This window comes from Mobula hypostoma, chromosome 1 (genome assembly GCF_963921235.1).
Source record: "Mobula hypostoma chromosome 1, sMobHyp1.1, whole genome shotgun sequence".
NCBI classification, from domain to species: Eukaryota; Metazoa; Chordata; class Chondrichthyes; order Myliobatiformes; family Myliobatidae; genus Mobula; species Mobula hypostoma.
In genome coordinates, this window is record NC_086097.1 from 65,166,097 (window position 1) to 65,187,650 (window position 21,554).

General features: G+C 38.0%; 1 protein-coding gene across 8 annotated transcripts in view; it reads right to left on the bottom strand.

Moving 5' to 3' along the window:
• Nucleotides 1-21,554, bottom strand: part of slc25a21 (solute carrier family 25 member 21) — a 455,579-nt gene that overhangs the window by 35,478 nt on the left and 398,547 nt on the right. For all 8 annotated transcript variants that reach the window (XM_063050003.1, XM_063049977.1, XM_063050023.1 and 5 more), the window contains one exon: nucleotides 11,263-11,329. In XM_063050003.1, coding sequence (XP_062906073.1) covers nucleotides 11,263-11,329 — 67 coding nt within the window. The remainder of the gene's footprint in view (nucleotides 1-11,262; nucleotides 11,330-21,554) is intronic.

Below are 21,554 nucleotides of genomic sequence, written 5' to 3' on the forward strand. Positions count from 1 at the left end.
GTCAAACTCCTTCAAAATAATTACATCTGTGAGATTCATTTAACATGTGACCCACTGAATTTGAGATTACTGTGCGTTCTTCCTTCATGGGCACTCTCTTACAGCTGAGGCAATTTGCCTTTACTCCTAACCTGGGGGTTCTGAGGTGGACAAATAAGTTAATTTGGAGCTGTAGATTCTGCCACAGTTGGGGTAGATGGTTCTTGAAGAGATGGATGGGTAAGTGGGTCAGGTAGGAGATAGTGTTTTTCTTCTTTTGTTTATACTGACTTCTTGTGCACACCCAATGTATGGATTTGAAATGCTCAGTGCCATTCCATATAACCTTTCTTCATTTTGAGCATCGAAAGCCCTGGATTCCTAAGAGTCTGTAAATGAGTTACATTCTATCAGGATGTCTGGTAGTCTCCTGCCATGACATAGTTCAGAGCAGAGTGCCATTTTCTGACGTGAACAAGGTGACCTGCTCATTGAAGCTGGCTAGTGTGGAATTGGAAGATTTTGTGAAGACTCTGTTGGCATGTAAAATGATAGTGTTCTGAGATGGCTGCTAGGAAGGAGTCTCTGTCTAAAGTGTGTGCCGAAGAACCGGAGCCATTGCTGACAAATAGACAATGAACTTGGTCTTGATCTATAAATATTCTTTTCCCATAAACAGCCGAAGCCGCATGCTCCACCTGTCTTGCTCATCCTTCATGATGCCGATATGCAAGGTGGTGATGGGTAGAGTCAGGCATCATCTTTATCATGACATTCCACCCCTCCTCTCACATTTTACTGTGACTGCCATTGCTCCAAATCCACTTCCTCCAAGAACGGCAGTAATTATGCTGGGAGTAAATAATGTTTGTTTCCTCAAACCCAACAAAGACAAAAGTTTAAGAAAAATGTATGAAAAGCTCTAACGAAACCAACTTTTATCAGACAGGTTGACAAAAGTGTTTAAATTCAATCAATCACAGTGATGGGTTAATATTTGATAAGACCATATGACATAGGAGCATAATTAGGCCACTTGGCCCATCGAGTCAGCTCCATCATTCCATCATGGCTGATTAATTATCCCACTCAACCCCATTCTCCTGCATTCTCCTTGTAACCTTAGATGACCCGACTAAGAACGAACATATTAACCTCCACTTTAAATATGAAGAAATGTAGTCCCCTTTTATTGTCATTTAGGAATGCATGCATTAAGAAATGATACATTATACTCAATGATACTCATATACTCAATGACTTGGCCTCCACAGCTGTCTGTGGCAATGAATTCTACAGATTCACCACCCTCTTGCTAAAGAAATTCCTCCTCATCTGTGTGCTAAATGGATATTCCTTTATTCTGAGGCTATGCCCTCTGGTCCTGGAATCACCCACTGTGGGAAATATCCTCTCTACATCTACCCTATCAAGGCCTTTCAATACTCAATAGGTTTCAATGAGATCCCTCTTCATTCTTCTAAACTCCAGCAAGGACAGTCCCAGAGCCATCAAATGTTCCTCATACATTAACCCTTTCATTCCCAGAATAATTCTCGTGAACTTCCTCTTGACCGTTTCCGATGCCAGCAAATCTTTTCTCAGGTAAATGGCCCAAAACTGCTCATAATACTCCAAATGCTTTATGACCAATGCCTTATGAAACACATTATGCACATTACAGCATTTTAGATTTATGGGGTTTATTTATGAGCATATTAGTATTTGTGGGGATGAAAGCAGGGCATACATGTTTGTTGGTGTTTATATGCATAAGAAAAAAAGACTCTGGTGTGTGTGTGTAATTGCAAGTGAGAGAGCAAATACATGCACATGTGAGTGAAATAGAGGGTGATTACGCATGTGTATGTGTAAGAGTGAGAGGGAGAGAGAGACAGAGCACAATGTGGGTGTACGTATATGAATGAAAGAGAGTGAAATGTATGTATATGGAGGCGGCTTGTGTGACAGAAATGCAGATTGTGGAAATGTGTGTGTCAATGAGTGTGAATGTGTGTCATGGTCAGCAAAAGTATAAGTGAGTAGTAAATAAGAGTGCTGTAGAACTGTGTGATATGTCTACTGTAATCCTGTTTTTCCTATTTACTATGCACTATGCACTAGGTGTCACTCTGAGTCAACCACCTTCTGCCCTCCTTGTGAGTATCCTGGCCAAGTATGTATGGATGACATTCCTCCCTTAATACCCACAGGTCTTTCTCAAAGAACCTCACTTTCCTTTACATCGACTTCATAGCAAACATTCTGTGATTTGCTGCTTTCTGGCTGCAACGAGGAGTTGGACTTTGCTCTGTGATTGGACAGCAAATTGCCCAAATGCATCCATGGGGACCTGAATTAGCTGCACATAAGGAAACTTGGCATTGAAAACATGATACTCACATGGGGAATTAATATCACAAGCTTTTCTGATTTGATAATGATATGTTAGTACTCTTTCAGAAAATACTAAAACAACTCAAACTGATAAATTAAGCCTTACGTACACATTGGTCATTATGAATTGTAAAGGCATATGCCTCACTAAATTGCTCCAATGGCAGCATTTACAACTGATAGCAGCAATAAAAAATTCCTGTTGGCTGAAACTTTTATTTTGTTATGATATATATCTGTAAACACTAAACACCGATCACAGGAACATGTCAGAACAGATATAACACATTTTATGGCAGATGGAACTGAGCAATTGAATCCTGCCACCGAATTGCTCAGGGCCTTTACATAGATTTATTCCTTTTCTCATGCCTAAGTGCTAACCTCTAACAGATGATTACATAGTGCCTGCCTGAGCATGTCCATTCTAAACTGGAAATTTAATTTATTAGACTGTTATCATGCTGTTGCAAGAAGCATAAGGTTGTTATAATAGGTAACCTTAACTTTCCACATATTTACCTGGGCCAACCATATTGTAGAAGGACTAAATGGAATAGTGTTTGTCAAATGTGTAGAGGAAAGTTTCCTTAATCAGTATGTAGAAGTCCCAACGAGGGAGTGCATAATACTTGATCTATTATTAGGGAACAAGACAAGACAGGTAACAAAAGTTTGTGTAGGGGAACACATTGCATCTTGTGATCACAATGCCATTAGTTTCAAAGTAAATATGCAAAAACTTAGGCCTGGTCCACGGGTTGAGATTCTAAATTGGAGAAAGGCCAATTTTGATGGTATCAGAAGAGATCTGACAAGTGTGTGGATTGGGACAGGCTGTTTTCTGGCAAAAATGTACTTGGTAAGTGGGAGGCCTTCAAAAGTGAAATTTTGAGAGTACAGAGCTTGTGAGCATCTGTCAGAATAAAAGGTAATGATAACAGGTGTAGGAAACCTTGGTTTTCAAGAGATATTGAGGCCCTGGTTAAGAAAAAAAGGAGGTTCACAGCTGGTATAGGCAGGTAGGAATAAATAGGTCGCTTACAGAGTATAAAAAATGCAAGAGAACACTTAAGAAGGAAATCAGGAGGGCTAAAAGAAGGCACAAGGTTGCCCTAGCAGACAAGGTGAAGGAGAATCCTAAGGGCTTCTGTAGATATATTAAGAGCAAAAGGATAGCAATGGACAGAATTGGTCCTCTGGAAGATCAAAGTAGTAATCTACGCGTGAAGCTGAAAGAGATGGGGGGAGGTCTTAAATGGATTATTTGCATCTGTATTTACTTGGGAGATGGATGCAATGTCTACAGATATGAGGCAATGCAGCAGTGAGGTTATGGACCTATACAGATTACAGAGGAAGGGTGCTTGCTGCCTTGAGGCAAACTAAGGTGTTCCCTCGGACCCTGTGGGAGGCTAGTGCAGAAACTGCAGGTGCCCTAAAAGCAATATTTAAAAGCAACAAAATGCTGGAGGAACTCAGCAGGACAGGCAGCATCTATGGAAAAAGGTATCGTCAACATTTCGGGTCAAGACCTTTCATCAGTTCTGGGCAGTGGATTTTGTCTACGTGGACTTCAGTAAAACATTTGACAAGGTCCCACATGGGAGGTTGGCCAAGAAGGTTCAGTCGCTTGGTATTCAAGATGAGGTAGTAAACTGGATTAGACATTTGCTTTGTGGGCAAGTGGTAGTACATGGTTGCCTCTCTGACTGGAGGCCTGTGATTAGTGGAGTACCACAGGGATTGGTGCTAGGTCCATTGTTGTTTGTCATCTATATTGTCGATTTGGATGATAATGTGGTTAACTGGATGGATCAGCAAATTTGTGGATGACACCAAGATTGGGGGTATAGTGGACAATGAGGAAGGCTATCATGCTTGCAGTGGGATCTGGACCAGCTGGAAAAGTGGGCTGAAAAATGGCAGATGGAATTTAATGCAGACAAGTGTGAGGTGTTGCACTTCTGTAGGACCAACCAGGACAGGTCTTACACAATGAATGGTAGGGTACTGAGGAGTGTGGAAGAGCAAAGAGATCAGAGAATACAGGTTCAGAATGAATTGAAAGTGGTGTCACAGGTTGATAGGGTTGTAAAGAAAGCCTTTGGCATATTCGCCTTCATATATCAAAATACTGAGTACAAGAGATGGGATGTTTTGTTGAAGTTGTATAGGTATTGGTGAGGCCTAATTTGGAGTACTGTGTGCTGTTTTGGTCAACTACCTCCAGGGACGATGTAAATAGGTTGAAAGGGTACAGAGAAAATTTACAAGGATGTTGCCTGTTCTGTAGGAGCTGAGATATAAAGAAAGATTGAATAGGTTAGGACTTAGAGGAGCTTTGATAGAGTTTTGCAAAATTATGAGGGGTATAAATAGGGTAAGTGAAAGTTTTTCACTGAGGTTGTGTGGGACTGCAACTAGAGGTCATGGGTTAAGGATGGAAGGTGAAAAGTTTAAGGGAACATGAGGGGAAATTTCTTCACTCAGAGGGTCGTGTGAGTGTAGAATGAGCTGCCAACGCAAGTGGTGCATATGAGCTCAATTTCAACAATTCAGAAGTTTGGATAGGTACATAGATGGTAGGGGCATAGGGGGCTATGGTCCTGGTGCAGGTCAATGGGAGTCGGCAATTTGAATGGTTTGGCATGGATTAGATGAGCTGAAGGGCCTGTTTCTGTGCTGTACTTTTTAATGTCTCTATGACTCTATAAATCTAGTTCACATAGTAGTTGAAATTTCAATTTACTGATCGCAAAAACATGACTCCCGAGTTCTACAGTTTTCCAATAAAAAACTTTTATAATATATATTTATTTATGAGTATAAGTATTTCATAGTTGCAGGACATAGAACATCTTTCAACTATTGCATTTATTTTACTTTCCATGGGCTAGCTATCAGGTGAAATATATTAAGCAATATGACCTTTCTGATTAATGATGAGTTTCAAACTGTAGCATACATTGCTCCCCTTCACTTTACAGCAGTGACACACTGATTGAAAAAAACACTGATCCAAAAGGAATATATCAAGTCAGAAACTGATAAGGCTGACGTTTCTTCAAAGGTAGAGGCAGCTTCCAATATAAACATCACATGCTAACAAATAACCCAATACTTTAAAACCAGGTACATTTTGGTAAAGTGAATGTTCAACTGGAATTTTTTTGTTAGGGGATACCAGATGTTCTGTCCTTCTAAGGACACCCAGTAATTTGTTTGGAGAAACATCAATATTTTGAAATTCTGCCTTAATTAATTACAGATGTCTTTCGGATAATCCAGCATTAACTTGAAAGAACATAATTATCCTACAGCACAATTGGTTAATCTGGACTCTATGCACTCTGGCCTGTCCTCCAAATTTACAGAATGCATTTAACTTAGAGCAAGTGATCCTCCACATTCAACAAACATTATATTGGCATACTGGGTTTAGCGAGGTACAATTTCAACATCTAGCTAATACCAGACTTCTGTGCATGCACATTGCAGTGCAGCAGTACAGAACACACCAGTGCATCTGACCACTGCACGGAACAATGGGGAACAGCATAAATATATTGAGCTGAGGCCTTTGGTTTTCCAATGTAGAAACATAGAAAATAGGTGCAGGAGTAGGCCATTCGGCCCTTTGAGACTGCATCGCCACTCAGTACGATCATGGCTGATTATTCAACTCAGAACCCTTTTCTTTCTTTCTTTCTTTTTAAATCTTTTTATTGAGTAAGTATACAAAAAAGGTAAGCCATATAAACATTAATACAATGTTAAAGTATAATAAAATTCCAAAAGATAACAATACCAAAAAGAAAATACTACAAACAATGTAATTTAAGCATAAGAAACCAAGATAACATAATAGTATACTAGATTTTATATATATCAATGGAAAAAAAGAAAAAAAAACCCCCCCAAAAAAAACCCACCGTGCAACTAACTAAAAGCAAAGCAAAGCAATGGGCTAACTTGAAACCAAACAGAGTTAAACTTAAAATCACGTCCTCAATCCCGACCTCCATTAAAACAGTGAAAAAAAACAAGAAGGGTAAATATTACATTAAATGAAAATATCGAATAAAAGGTCCCCAAATCTGTTCAAATTTAAATGAAGAATCATAAAGGTTACTTCTAATTTTCTCCAGATTCAAACATAAAATCGTCTGAGAAAACCAAAAAAAGGTAGTTGGAGCATTAAGCTCTTTCCAATGTTGTAAAATACATCTTTTCGCCATTAAAGTAAGAAATGCAATCATTCTACGGGCTGAAGGGGAAAGATTACTAGAAATTTTAGGTAGTCCAAAGATAGCAGTAATAGGGTGAGGAGAGATATCTATATTTAATACCTTAGAAATAATATTGAAAATATCTCTCCAAAAAGTTTCCAAAGTAGGGCAAGACCAAAACATGTGAGTTAAAGAGGCTATCTGCCCCGAACATCTATCACAGAAAGGATTAATATGCGAGTAAAAACGCGCTAACTTATCTTTGGACATATGTGCTCTATGCACCACTTTAAATTGAATTAGGGAATGTTTAGCACAAATAGAGGAAGTATTAACTAATTGTAAAATCTGCCCCCAATCATCCACAGAAATGGTAAGCCCCAATTCCTGTTCCCAATCTACCCTAATCTTATCAAATGGAGCTTTCCTGAGTTTCATAATAATATTATAAATCATAGCCGATGCACCTTTCTGACATGGATTAAGGTTAATTATCGAATCTAAAATATATATAGGAGGAAGCATTGGAAAGGAAGGAAGTATAGTACTTAGAAAATTTCTAACTTGTAAATATCTAAAAAAATGTATTCTTGATAGGTTATATTTATTAGATAATTGTTCAAAAGACATAAGGGAACCATCTAAAAATAAATCCAAAAACCGTAAAATACCCTTAGTCTTCCAAGTTTGAAAAGCGCGATCCGTAAAAGAGGGAGGAAAAAATGTTACCTAAAATAGGAATCGCTAACCCGAATTGATTAAGATCAAAAAATTTTCTGAATTGAAACCAAATACGCAAAGCATATTTAACGATCGGGTTAGAGACCTGCTTAAGGCGTTTCGAATCAAAAGGAAGAGATGAACCTAAAATAGAACCAAGTGTATAACCCTGAACAGATTGTAATTCCAATGCTACCCATTTAGGAATAGATAGTATATCCCGGTCAAGTAACCAAAATTTCATATGTCGAATATTAATAGCCCAATAATAAAATCTAAAGTTAGGTAATGCTAAACCTCCATCTCTCTTAGCTTTCTGTAAATGTATTTTACCCAGTCTCGGATTCTTATTCTGCCAAATAAATGAAGAAATTTTAGAGTCGACTTTATCAAAAAAAGATTTAGGAACGAAAATTGGTAATGCCTGAAACACATATAAAAATTTTGGCAAAAAAAACATCTTAACTGCATTAATACGACCAATCAAAGTTAAATATAAAGGAAACCATTTAGATGAAAGTTGAGTAATATGGTCTATTAATGGTAAAAAGTTAGTCTTAAATAAATCTTTATGTTTACAAGTAATTTTAATCCCAAGATATGAAAGGTAATTATTAATCAATTTAAATGGAAATTTATAATATAAGGGAAGATGTTTATTAATCGGAAAAAGTTCACTCTTACTAAGATTTAATTTATAACCTGAGAAAAGACCAAATTGTGCTAATAACTCTAAAACAGCAGGAATAGATCTCTCAGGATTAGAAATATATAAAAGTAAATCATCAGCATAGAGTGATAATTTATGGGACTTTAATCCCCGAGTTATCCCAGTAATATTTGAAGATTCTCGAATAGCAATTGCAAGAGGTTCTAATGCAATATCAAATAATAGGGGACTAAGAGGACAGCCTTGTCGAGTACCACGAAAGAGAGGAAAAAAAGGTGAGTTTAAAGAGTTAGTACGAACCGAGGCTACAGGGGAGTGATATAACAGTTTAATCCAGGATATAAATTTCAGGCTAAAATTAAACATTTCAAGCACCTTAAATAAATAAGGCCATTCTACTCTATCAAAAGCTTTCTCGGCATCTAAAGAAATAACACACTCAGGAACATTTTGTGAGGGAGTATAAACGATATTTAACAATGTACGAATATTATAAAAAGAGTAACGACCTTTAATAAAACCCGTTTGGTCTTCCGAAATAATAGAAGGAAGTACTTTTTCTAGTCTATTTGCTAATAACTTAGAAAAGACTTTAGAATCAACATTTAATAAAGATATTGGTCTATAAGATGCACATTGAGCAGGGTCTTTATCCTTCTTTAGTATTAAAGAAATTGATGCTCTATTAAAAGATTCCGGAAGTTTACCAAGTTTCAAAGAAGCCTCAAAAACCTTATAGAGCCAGGGAATCAATAAAGAAGCAAAACATTTATAAAATTCAACGGTAAACCCATCAGGGCCAGGAGCTTTCCCCAGATTCATAGAAAAAATAACATTCTTAATCTCATCCATTGTAATGGAAGTATCTAATAAAGAAGACATATCCTGTGAAATCTGAGGAAAGTCTAACTTATCTAGAAAATCATTCATATATTTAGAATCTCGAGGAGACTCTGATTGATATAAAGAAGAATAAAAATCACAAAAGGTTTGATTAATCCCCACATGATCCAATATCAATCGATCATTTTGGTTATAAATCTGATTGATTTGAGATTTAACATAATTAGATTTCAATTGATTAGCCAGCAGCTTGCCAATTTTATCACTGTGAACATAAAAATCACTTCTTGTTTTCTTTAATTGGTTTACAATCGAGGACGAGAGTAGTAAACTGTGTTCCATTTGAAGTTCAGTTCTTTGTTTGTATAGCTCCTCAGAAGGAGCCATAACATATTTCTTATCAATTTCTTTAATCTTGTCCACAATTGCCATCTCCTCCTGCTTCTGTTTCTTCCTCAAAGCAACGGAATACGAAATAATCTGACCCCGAATATAGGCTTTAAAAGTGTCCCAAAGAGTGTTAACCGAAATATCTTCTGTATGGTTAATTATAAAAAAAGCTCAATCTGTTCATTCATAAAATTAACAAAGTCCGAGTCCTGAAGCAACAGCGAATTAAAACGCCATTGTCTATTGTTTGGTATATTGGCCATAATTTTAATAGAAAGCTTAAGTGGAGCATGATCCGAAATGGTTATAGAATCATAATCACATTTAACCACTGAAGGAATGAGACGAGAATCAATAAAAAAATAATCAATTCTTGAATAGGAATGATGAACATGTGAAAAAAAGGAAAAATCTTTTTCCTGAGGATGCAGAAAACGTCAAATATCCGTCGACCCAGAATCAGAAAGGAAAAAATTAATCAAATTTGCAGATTTATTAGGTAAAGTCCGTAAAGGAGCCGAACGGTCCAAAGCTGGAGATAAACAGGTATTAAGATCTCCGCCCCAAATCAATGAAAACTCGTTCAAATTCGGAAACTGATCAAACAATGATTTATAAAATTCCGGACAATCCATATTAGGAGCATAAACATTAACCAAAACTACTTTTTTATTAAATAGTAAACCACTAACCAATAAAAATCTACCATTCGGATCAGAGATAATATCCTGTTGTATAAAAGTAACTGAGGAATCTATAAAAATAGAGACGCCTCGAATCTTAGCATTGGAAACTCAGAACCCTGTACATGCCTTCTCTCCATACCCCCTGATCCCTTTAGTCACAAGGGCCATATCTAACTCCATCTTAAATATAGCCAATGAACTGGCCTCAACTGTTTCCTGTGGCAGAGAATTCCACAGATTCACCACTCTGTGTGAAGAAGTTTTTCCTCATCTTGGTTCCTAAAAGGCTTCCCCTTTATCCTCAAACTGTGACTCCTCGTTCTGGACTTCCCCAACATTGGGAACAATCTTCCTGCATCTAGTCTGTCCAATTTCTTTAGAATTTTATACATTTCTATCAGATCCCCCCTCAATCTTCTAAATTCCAGAGAGTATAAGCCTAGTTGATCCACTCTTTCATCATATGAAAGTCCTGCCATCCCAGGAATCAATCTGGTGAACCTTCTTTGTACTCCCTCTATGGCAAGAATGTCTTTCCTCAGAGTAGGGGACCAAAACTGCACACAATACTCCAGGTGTGGTCTCACCAAGGCCTTGTACAACTGCAGCAGTACCTCCATGTTCCTGTACTCGAATCCTCTTGCTATGAATGCTATTTATGTGGTACTGTATCATTCACTTGATTGGGTACGCTGACTTGAATGAAAATGCACTGTACAGGTGAAAGCTTTTGTTTTATTTTACATATGAATTAAAAACATTACATTTTCATACTTCCAAATTTCTTCGTGACATAGTAGGAAACCATTCAACCCAGTGAATCTATGCTACTTTTCAGAGAAATCCTATCAATCCCTTTCTCTCACTTAGTTCCCTGCAATCTGTTATCCAGCAACTGCCCAGTAACAAAACCGATTCTCTGACCACCCACTACAAACAGGGACAATTTAGTTGCTGAATCACTCACAACCACCATGTCTTTGTGTCATGGGAGGAAACTGGTGCACCTAGGAGAAACCTGCATGATCAAAGGGAGAATATACAGGGTCATATTATCTTCACAGATGCTGCCTGACCTGCGGCACTCCTCCAGAAATTTGCTTTCTGATCAACATCCTATCAGGTTTGAGATAAGCAACATCTAGCCAAGGACTTTCCCTCTTGACCATACTTCCTTATATGTCAGTGGATTAAGTGTATTCTCTGCTGAAAAATACTGGCTCACATTGTCTAGGGTGCATTTGATTTGTAACTTTCTACCACGGTTCTTCTGTATTGATGATGGGAACTTCAGCCTCACAGTTTCTGGAGCATTACAATTTACTGTCAAATACATTACACTTACCTTCACAGCCCTTTTAGGAGTCTCAACCAGGATGGGAGGCAAGATTCCTTTGTAAAAGCCAAGAATCCTAATTAAAAATAGAAAAAAGTAACTTACACATTCAAAGCATTATTAAATAATTCAGTGTGAATGCTTGCTAATCCAAAAGTGTGAAAACAATCTTAGAAACTGTTTTTCCCCCATTGAAAATGGTGATAATTTCCAAAGTTAGCATGATGAAAAACAATTGATATTATAACTTACTGAGACAGAAGTGGCTGTTTTCTTTACATCTTATTTGTATTAAATACTCTATTTCTGAGTATTGCCATCAGAAATTTATGAGGAAAGGAAACAATTTCTTTGTGGATTTTTTTTCTCTGGGTATTAAATACTTCCAGCAAACCAAGATATTGAGAAATTAAGTAGTTATTGGGACAAGATCCGAAAGAGACAATCTGTCGTAAAAGATGGAAATATCTTTGCTCCCCAAGGTGTTTCAAAATCATGATACAGTTTTCACAAAGTGAGGCCTGTTAAAAATAAAACAAAACTACTGGAAATACCAGCAGGTCAGGCAGCAAGTGTGAAAAGAGAGAAACTGTTTATATTTCAGGTTGTGACTTTTCACCAGAACGAGGAAAGGACAGAAGTACTGTAAAAGATGTTTTAAATTCTGAGAAAAAGGGGGCTGGACAGATTAAAATAAATATTTATGAAAAGGGTACTGCACACCAACACCAAAACCTCATCCCAACTGTGAAGCAAGGTGGAAGGAGCATCATGGTTTGGGGCTCCTTTGCTGCCTCAGGGCCTGGACAGCTTGCAATCGTTGAGGGAACAATGAATTCAAAATTGTATCAAAACATTTTACAGGAGCAGTCCATCACCTGAACGTTAATAGAAATTGGATAATGTAACAAGACAATGATCCAAAAGAGAAGAGTAAATCAACAACAGAATGGTTTAAAAAGAAGAAAATTCATGTTTTGCCGAGTCGAAGTCCTAACCTTAGTCCTATAGGAATGCTGTGGAAGGACCTGAAGCAAGCAGTTCATGCAAGGAAGCCCACCAAAATCTCAGAGTTAAAACTGTTTTTTTTAAAGGAGCGATGGTCAAAAATCCCTCTAAGTCAAAATGCAGGACTGATCAACAGTTACCGGAAACGTTTGGTTTAAGTTATTGTTGTACAAGTGGATCACACCAGTTACTGAAAGCAAAGGTTCACATACTTTTTCAAACAAATGCATGTAATATTGGATCATTTTTCTCAATAAATAAATGAACAAGTATAATATTTTTGTGTTATTTATTTAATTGGGTTCTCTTTAACTATTATTAGGGCTTATGTGAAGATCTGATCACATCTTAGGTCATATTAATGCAGAAAAAAGAAAATTCTTCAGGGTTCACAAACTTACCAGCACTACTGTGTTTAATATGGTCAGAAATAATGCTCCTACCAATGAAATAGTTCAAATATCAAAGATTAAATAGAGAGAAGAGACTATTTGTTTTATGGATTTTATTAAATAAAATAGAATACTAAGATACTGAGTTGGGCAGACAATATCTATAAGAAAAGGTTAGGAAGTCATGGATTGTTCTAATGAGGGGAAAGCAAAGTAGAAATTGGATCCGAGGGAAGATACATATTTATTTATACTGTTTATTTATTTATTTCGAGATTCAGCACGGAGCAGGTCCTTCCAACCCAACAAGCTACACCACCCAGCAACCCATCTATTCGACCCTAGCCTAATCACAGGACATTTTACAATGACCAATCAACCTATAAACTGGGAAGAAACCACAGCATCCAGGGCAAACCCACATGGTCATGGGAGAGAAGCACAAACATCTTACAGAGGATGCTGGAACTGAACTCCGAAATCCGATACCCTGAGATGTAATAGCGCCACACTAACTGCCACACTTCCGTGGCAGCTCAATTTTCAAGGTCACGTTAAGAACAGAAAGCAGTAACAATATAATCATCAGTCTTCCAGAAAATGAGTTTAGAGATAGCTCCTTAGGAGGACAGAGAGAGAAAATGTTCCATTTTACCCAAAAGGACAAAGTTCCCATTGCAAAACCTTTTACTCAGTGGATATGTGTGGAGGCAATGAATAAGTTGGAGACATGTGAAGATGAACGGTGTTAAAATTCACCTGAATTCTAGAAATGAGATGATTTATAAACTCTTCTGGTTGGCAGATATAAAAGGGGAAAATGAGTTGGCTGAAACTGGGATACCAGTAATAGTTTAAAATGGCAGAGGTTGTAAATGTCTTGCAGATGTAGATGAGAAGAAACTGGAAAATGAATGCAAATGTTGGAAGAAATGAGTTCCATGGGACAAAGATAAGCTAAAATGTTGGGTCTACAAGGGCAAACCTACTTGTGGATCTCAAGGGGATTGTACAATTGGACTACATATGGCTGAGAGACTGAGAGATACTGAAGCTGCTAAGAGATTTTGAGAAGAAATGAAGCCTGTGATACCTTGTAAAGGTAGTGGGGTATCAGAAGAATCTGAGGTTTCAGAAGGTTCTGTTTCAGCTTCTTCGAAGCAGAGATGCACCAAACAATAACTCCTGCCTTATCTCTAGGTTTACAAGTAATTTCAGGATTTACAGACAATGAATATTGTAAGTTCAGAGAAATTCATCCTCATTCAGTCCTTTCCACCTGCACCACCATTCAATTAATCTATAGATGAACTGTTCCTGCAGTCTCATGGTCCCAGAAAACATACTGCACAATCAAGAAAGCACAACAATGCCTCTACTTTCTGAGAAGGCTGAAGAGAGCTGGACTATGCATATCTATACTCATGACCTTCTACAGATGCGCAGTAGAGAACATCCTAGCATGCTGCATCACTGCATGGTATGGAAACTGCACCTCAATTAAAGCCTTAATGCCAATAAGGCTTCTAAATGTGCTAGTAAATGTTATAGGTAATGTATATATGTCCCACACTGCAAAGACGGAAAATTTGGTTTGTGCTTATATTTGATAAAAGAAAAAAATCACCTGCAGGATTGAGTTTCTGTCTGTTACAATTAATTTTACTGGAGCATTAGTAAAACTAAAGTTATTTTAGTTGACTTTTTAATCAGTTTGTTCTTAACCAATAGATTGATACTCTTAAAAAAAAGACAAACCCAAATCAATTATATTAGTAAAGCAAAGTCAGCTATCTTAAATAACAAGAATAATTATTTTAAAAATAAGTAAATAAAAGTGCTGCTAAATTTTGCTAGTTCATGGATAATTTAATGTCTGCAATCATATGAATAAATCTGAGTAAAAGCATGAAGTATAATCCAATTTGTGCAATTTTAATTATACTTCAAATACATTTCCCAACTTTTACTGAAGGTGAAAATTCGACCCCATGAAATCTAAAATGCAAGGCAAAATGGTTTTGCTCATATAGGAATTATTGTAAATTAAAACATCAAGTATCCAATATATTTTCAAATTAAGTATGAGACCAGATGTTTCGTTAAGTTATTCATTCTTTGGCACACTTAAGGTAGGTGAAGTCAATGAAGGAAAAAGTGCATTGGATGCTGTTTTACTTTTCCAACAACAAGCCTGAAGCATTACCTCTCCTCCAAAGAACTGATGAGGATTAATAAATAAACAGTTTATGACATTGACTTGAACGGTGCCATTTCAACATTGAAATGTGCACTTTCCACTTGTAGCTAAGAGGTTCGCAGTATCAACAACTTCTTGTTAGATTCAAGTTCAGAGGACAAATTGTCAATATTAATCGAAAGTAGCAAAAATTGTCAAAATTTAGGATAGGTGGAAAACAAATTGTATCCCATTTCACTGGAATTGCCTTCATTTATTTAACATGCAAGATCTTTTGCTCTAAGTGCAATCATCTTAACATATCATCCTGGATCAGTGCGAACTGCCTAAACGCCTGCATGCATGTTTAATCAGCTTGAAGCATTGCCAGCAAACAACAAAACCCGAAGCAGAAAACCTGTTAAAATAGCAAGAAAAAGAACTTAATTAACAGAAAAAGAGTGACAGGTATGAGAGCAAAACAAAGCCAGACAAAAATAAGAACAAAAAAACTAATGGGCAAAATCTCTGCTTATAACTGCAAGTAATTCCATTTGGGAAGTCCAAGCAAGCAAGTACAATTTGTCAATCTTTTCACAGCAGCATTTCAACATCAGACTATTCTTGCAATCCAGCAGCAACTTGCAAAACAGTGTCAAATCCCTAGCATTTATTCTAAATCCCACAGTATTTGTGACAGCTTAGATTTGGCACAGCAACAGCGCGTTCATTTCATTTGATAAAAATGAGTATTACCTTCCCTTGGTAAAGCTTCGGTAATTTCATTGAATAGTTTAGTTAACTGTTCAGTTTAACCACTTTTCCATGCTCTTAAATATTTTGATTTTTTAATCTTCTTATTAATCTTATGATCAATTGTTTTAACAATTATATTCTTAATAGTTTTTCGGTGTTTCTGAGTAACTGAAACAGTCAGATGCATTTCAATGTTTTAAAAGTGTAAAACCCAGGTAATACAGGAGGGATAGGAGGAAGGAGATACAGAAGTCTGAAGGCACACACTCAGCGATTCAGGAACAGCTTCTCCCGCTCTGCCATCCAATTCCTAAATGGACTTTGAAGCTTTGGACACTACCTGTACAGTATAACAACAGGAATTCTGCAGATGCTGGAAATTCAAGTAACATACATCAAAGTTGCTGGTGAACGCAGCAGGCCAAGCAGCATCTATAGGAAGAGGCGCAGTCGACGTTTCAGGCCGAGACCCTTCGTCAGGACAGTCCTGAAAAACGTCGACTGCGCCTCTTCCTATAGATGCTGCTTGGCCTGCTGCGTTCACCAGCAACTTTGATGTATGTTACCTGTACAGTATTTCTGTTTTTGCACATTTTTTAATAATCTATTCAATATACGTAATTGGTTTACTTGCTTATTTATTATGTTTTATTTTATATGTTTTTTTTCTCTCTGCTAGATTATGTATTGTATTGGACTGCTGCTGCTAAGTTAACAAATTTCACATCACATGCTGGTGATGGCGTGAGCAGAATTATCTGCAGCTTAATGTGAAAAAGACGAAGGAGCTGGTGGTAGACCTGAGGAAAGCTAAGGTACCAGTGACCCCTGTTTCCATCTGGGGGTCAGTGTGGACATGGCAGAGGATTACAAATACCTGGGGATACGAATTGACAATAAACTGGACTGGTCAAAGAACACTGAGGCTATCTACAAGAAGGGTCAGAGCCGTCTCTATTTCCTGAAGAGACTGAGGTCCTTTAACATCTGCCGGACGATGCTGAGGATGTTCTACGAGTCCGTGGTGGCCAGTGCGATCATGTTTGCCGTTGTGTGCTGGGGCAGCAGGCTGAGGGTGGCAGACACCAACAGAATCAACAAACTCATTCGTAAGGCCAGTGATGTTGTGGGGATGGAACTGGACGCTCCGACAGTGGTGTCTGAAAAGAAGATGCTGTCCAAGGTGCATGCCATCGTGGACAATGTATCCCATCCACTACATAATGTACTGGTTGGGCACAGGAGTACATTCAGCCAGAGACTCATTCCACCGAGATGCAACACAGAGCGTCATAGGAAGTCATTCCTGCCTGTAGCCATCAAACTTTACAACTCCTCCCCTGGAGGGTCAGACACCCTGAGCCAAAAGGCTGGTCCTGGACTTATTTCCTGGCATAATTTACATATTACTATTTAACTATTTATGGTTTTATTACTATTTAATTATTTATGGTGCAACTGTAATGAAAGCTAATTTCCCCTGGGATCGATAAAGTATGACTATGACTATGTGATAATAAACCTGATTCTGAATTTCATCCTGATTAGGGTAATCTGATGCTTCTTGGAAGTTGTATACAATAAATGGTAAAGCATTAAGGAATGTTGGTGAACAGCGATAGCAGTAGTCCAAGTCCACAGTTCTCTGAAAGTGGCAAAACAGGTCAATAGGCTGGAGAATAAAGTAAATAGCATGTTTCTCTTCATTGGTTGGGCATAGAATAAATAGTTGGGATGTTACGTTGCAACTTTAAAAAACACTAGTTAAGCCATGCTTTGAAAATTGTTCACAGTTCTTATTGGTGCACTATATGTGATTATGTTGAAAAAAGTGGAGAAGTGATTCAACAGGATCGTTCCTGGATTGATGGGCTTTAGTTATTGATGGCCATTGCATTGGCTGAGCTTTTCTCTTCATCGGAGTGTGAAAGGTGACCTGACAAAAGTACATAAAATTTGAAGAGGCATATATACTCAGTGGCCACTCTATTAGATACAGCAGTAGAACCCAGTGTGGGCTTCTACTGCTGTAGCGCATCCACTTCAAGGTTTGATATGTTGTGCGTTCAGAGATGTTCTTCGGCACACCACTGTTGTAACGAATGGTTATTTGACTTCTGTCGCCTTCTTCTCAGCTTGATCAAGTCTGGCCATTATCCTCTGACCCCTCTCATTTACAAGGTGTTTTCACCCACAGAGCTGTCGCTCACTGAATATTTTTTATTTTTTGCATCATTCTCTGTAAACTCTGGAGACTGTTATGAGTGAAAATAGAAATCTACAGCACGTTACAGGCCCTTCAGACCGCAATGTTGTCCAGACCATGTAACCTACTCTAGAAAATACCTAGAATTACCCTATCGCATAGCCCTCTATTTTTCTAAGCTCCATGTACCCTTTTAAGAGTCTCTTAAAAAACCCTACTGTATCCACCTCTACCACCTTCGCTGGTAGTGCATTCCACGCACTCACCATTCTGTGTATGGAAAAACTTACCCCTGTATCTGCTTCCAAACATCTTAAACCCCCCTCGTGTTAGCCATTTCAGCCCGGGAAAAAGCTTCTGGCTATCCTCATGATCAATGCCTCTCATCATCTTATACACCTCTATCAGGTCACCTCTCATCCTCCGTAGACCCAAGGAGAAAAGACCAAGTTCTCTCAACCTATTCTCATAAGGCATGGGCTCCAATCCAGGCAACATCCCTTTAAATCTCCTCTGCACTCTTTCTATAGTATCTACAGATTCTGAGATACTCAAACCATTCCATTTGGCACCAACAATCATTCCACAGTAAAAATCATTTAGAATGCATTTCTTCCCCACTCCAATGTTAGGGCTAAACAAAAACTGAACTTCTTGACCATGGCTGCTGCCACATGATTAGCTGATTAGATATTTGCATTAACAAGAAGGTGTACAGATGTGCCTAATAAAGTGGCCACTGAGTGGAGATAGGGCAGATAGTCAAAATCTTTTCCCCCTATTTGGGGTATTAAAACATGAGTTTAAGATAACAGGAAGAAGTTTTGAAGGGGATCTGAGAAGTTTTGCTTTCCACACAGGGTGATTGATATCTGGAAGGTGCTACCACAGGAGGTAATGCAATCAGATACAATTACTATAGTGAGACAAGCTCTTAAATAGGCAATGCATGGAACAATACAGTCAAGATTGAGGCAAATGGGATTAATGTACAGAGGGTGTCATGGATATGGTGGTTTGTAGGGCCAATTTCCATGCTCTCCCACTCTGTTGGGATTGATTATGCTGACTGTCAAAGTTTTTATCAGCTTTCACGGGTGAGATTTTTCTTGCCCTCTAAGTTTCATTTACACATGCAAGGTATGCAGTTGTTCAGGGACCTGGCAATAAGGATTGGTCTTGCACTTTGCAAAGTCAGTCCTGGGGAACCTGCTTGTAACAATTCCCTGCTGGCAGGAATTTCTGGGTCATTATTTATGATTTTTTTAAAGCTTTCAACAATAATTGTAATCTCAGTGACTGACAGGTTGTTTAGCAGTAATTAAGACAAAGTGCACTATTGAAAATGGGATGACGTCTGAAATGGATGAGCCTTATTTTTCTGTTTTGACTTTATCCACTTCCTAAAATGCTATTGTGTACATTGGATGGTGAGCCAGAGAGGATGATACTTTTTCCCAGCTCTGAGAGGAGTGTTTATTTCATACCTCAGCTTGCACACTTTAATGTTAACTGTGCCTCTGTGCTTGACTTAAGTTGCTGTCTGATTTGTGGCTGATTAACTATGAGTGTTGTTAGCCACAATGTTATTTTTATAGTAAACTTTGGCCCCATGTCTCACCAATGTGGTATAAAGGCTGCTTTTGAGCTTGGATAAAGCATGTGTGTCAGGAAATGCTGAAAAGCCTCATAGGTCTGTGGGTGAAAGGTGGCATAATTGTATGCACATCTGAATACAAGAATTATTTGCATCTGGAAAAACAGTGAATCTATTTTATTTTCAGGTCTCTTTCAAATGTTATGGGCCACCTAGAGCAAAGCAAAAACTGCTTGAGTGGTCATTGAGGAGAAAATGTCTGCTGCAACGTCCAGATGCTTGCTCAATGCATAAACACTATTATAACTTACTACTTTCAGATTAGTTTCCTTTTGGAGGTTGTTTATTTCTTTGTGGATATTTTAAAGTTGACTTTTACCATACTCCCTTCACCATCTGGCTTTATCACTTTCAAGTTAGGTAACTAAAGGTTCAATCCCAATGGAAAATTGATAGCTGTTTGGAATTTCTCTGTTTAAAAAAAAACACAGGCTTTAAATTCTACTATGGAGACGAGGGACTGCAGATGCTAGAACCTGGAGCAAAAAACACACTGTGGGAGGAACTCAGTGGCTCAGGCAGCATCTGTGGAGGAAAATTGACATCAACATTTCAGGACCAGATGAAGGGTCTCCACCTGAAATGTCAACTGTCCATTTTCCTCCACAGATGCTGTCTGATTTACTAAGTTCCTCCAGCGGTTTGTTTTTTTTGGCTCCATAAATTCTACTATGCAGTGCAATGTTATAGCACATCACACAACTGAATTTTACACTAATTGTGTGCACTGAATGAATTGGAGGTTATGCTTTAGTAACATGGGGCATTGGTGACTCCACATCTGGAGTTATATGTACAATCATGAAGGAAGGATGTTCATGAACAGGAAGCCAATAAAGAGAAACATATTAGTTTAATAACCACCATGGGAAGGTTATGAGGAAAAAATGGACAGGCTTGGCTTGTGTCCACTGGAATTATGAAAAGTGAGAGGGAACTTAAAATTGAGAAGATCCTAAAGGATGAGGAGGATGTGGAAAGGACTTTTCCTCTTACAGGATAATTAAGTATAAGGGCTCAATATTTAAAGATAAGAGATCTCCCACTTAAGGCAGAGATCTTTTTTCCCTCTAAGTCACAACTGTATTCGTCAAGGAGTATAGAAGTAAAGTTTTTGAATGTTTTAAATCAGAGCTAGATAGACATTTGATAAGCAAGGGAACTGAACATTATCGTGAATAGATGGAATGCAGAGCTGATCAATTGAATGGTGGAACGGCTTGAGGGGACAAAAGGTCTTCTCCTACTTTATCTACAGTGCCTATAAAAAGTATTCACCCCCTTGGATGTTTTTATGTTTTATTGTTTTACAACATTGAATCACAGTAAAAAAACGTGACTTTTTTTTACTCCGATCAACAGAAAAACTCCATGTCAAAGTGAAAACAAAGTGTTCTAAATTAATTACAAATATAAAACAACTGATTGCGTAAGTATTCATCCCCTTTAAAACAAAATACCAAAATCATCACTGGTGCAGCCAATTGGTTTTAGAAGTCACGTAATTAGTTTAATGGAAATATCTAGAAATGGAAAGAATAAGGCACAGCTATAAATCTGCCAAGAGCTGGTCGTCATCAAAAACTGACTGTGCAAGAAGGGGATTAGTTAGGGAGGCCACCAAAAGACCTATGACAAGTCTGGAACAGTTACAAGGTTCAGTGGCTGAGATGGGAAAGACTGCACATACAACAACTGTTGTCTGGGTGCTTCACTAGTCGCAGCTTTATGGGAGTGTGGCAAAAACAAAGCCACTGTTGAAAAAGAACTCTCGTGAAATCTCAGATAGAGTTTGCCAGAAGGCAGTGGGAAACTCTGAAGTCAGCTGGAAGAAGGTTCTGTGGTCTGATTAATCTAAAATTGAGCTTTTTTGGCCATCAGACTAAACTCTATGTTTGGCATAAGCTAAGCACCATACATCAAAAACACACCATTCCTACCGTGAAGCATGGTGGTGGCTGCATCATGCTGTGGGGATGCATCCTTTATTGCAGCAGGCCTTGGAAGTCTTGTGAAGGCAGAGTGTAAAATAAATGCAGCAAAATACAGAGAAATCCTGGAGGCAAATCTGATGCAGTCTGCAAGAGAATTGTAACTTGGGAG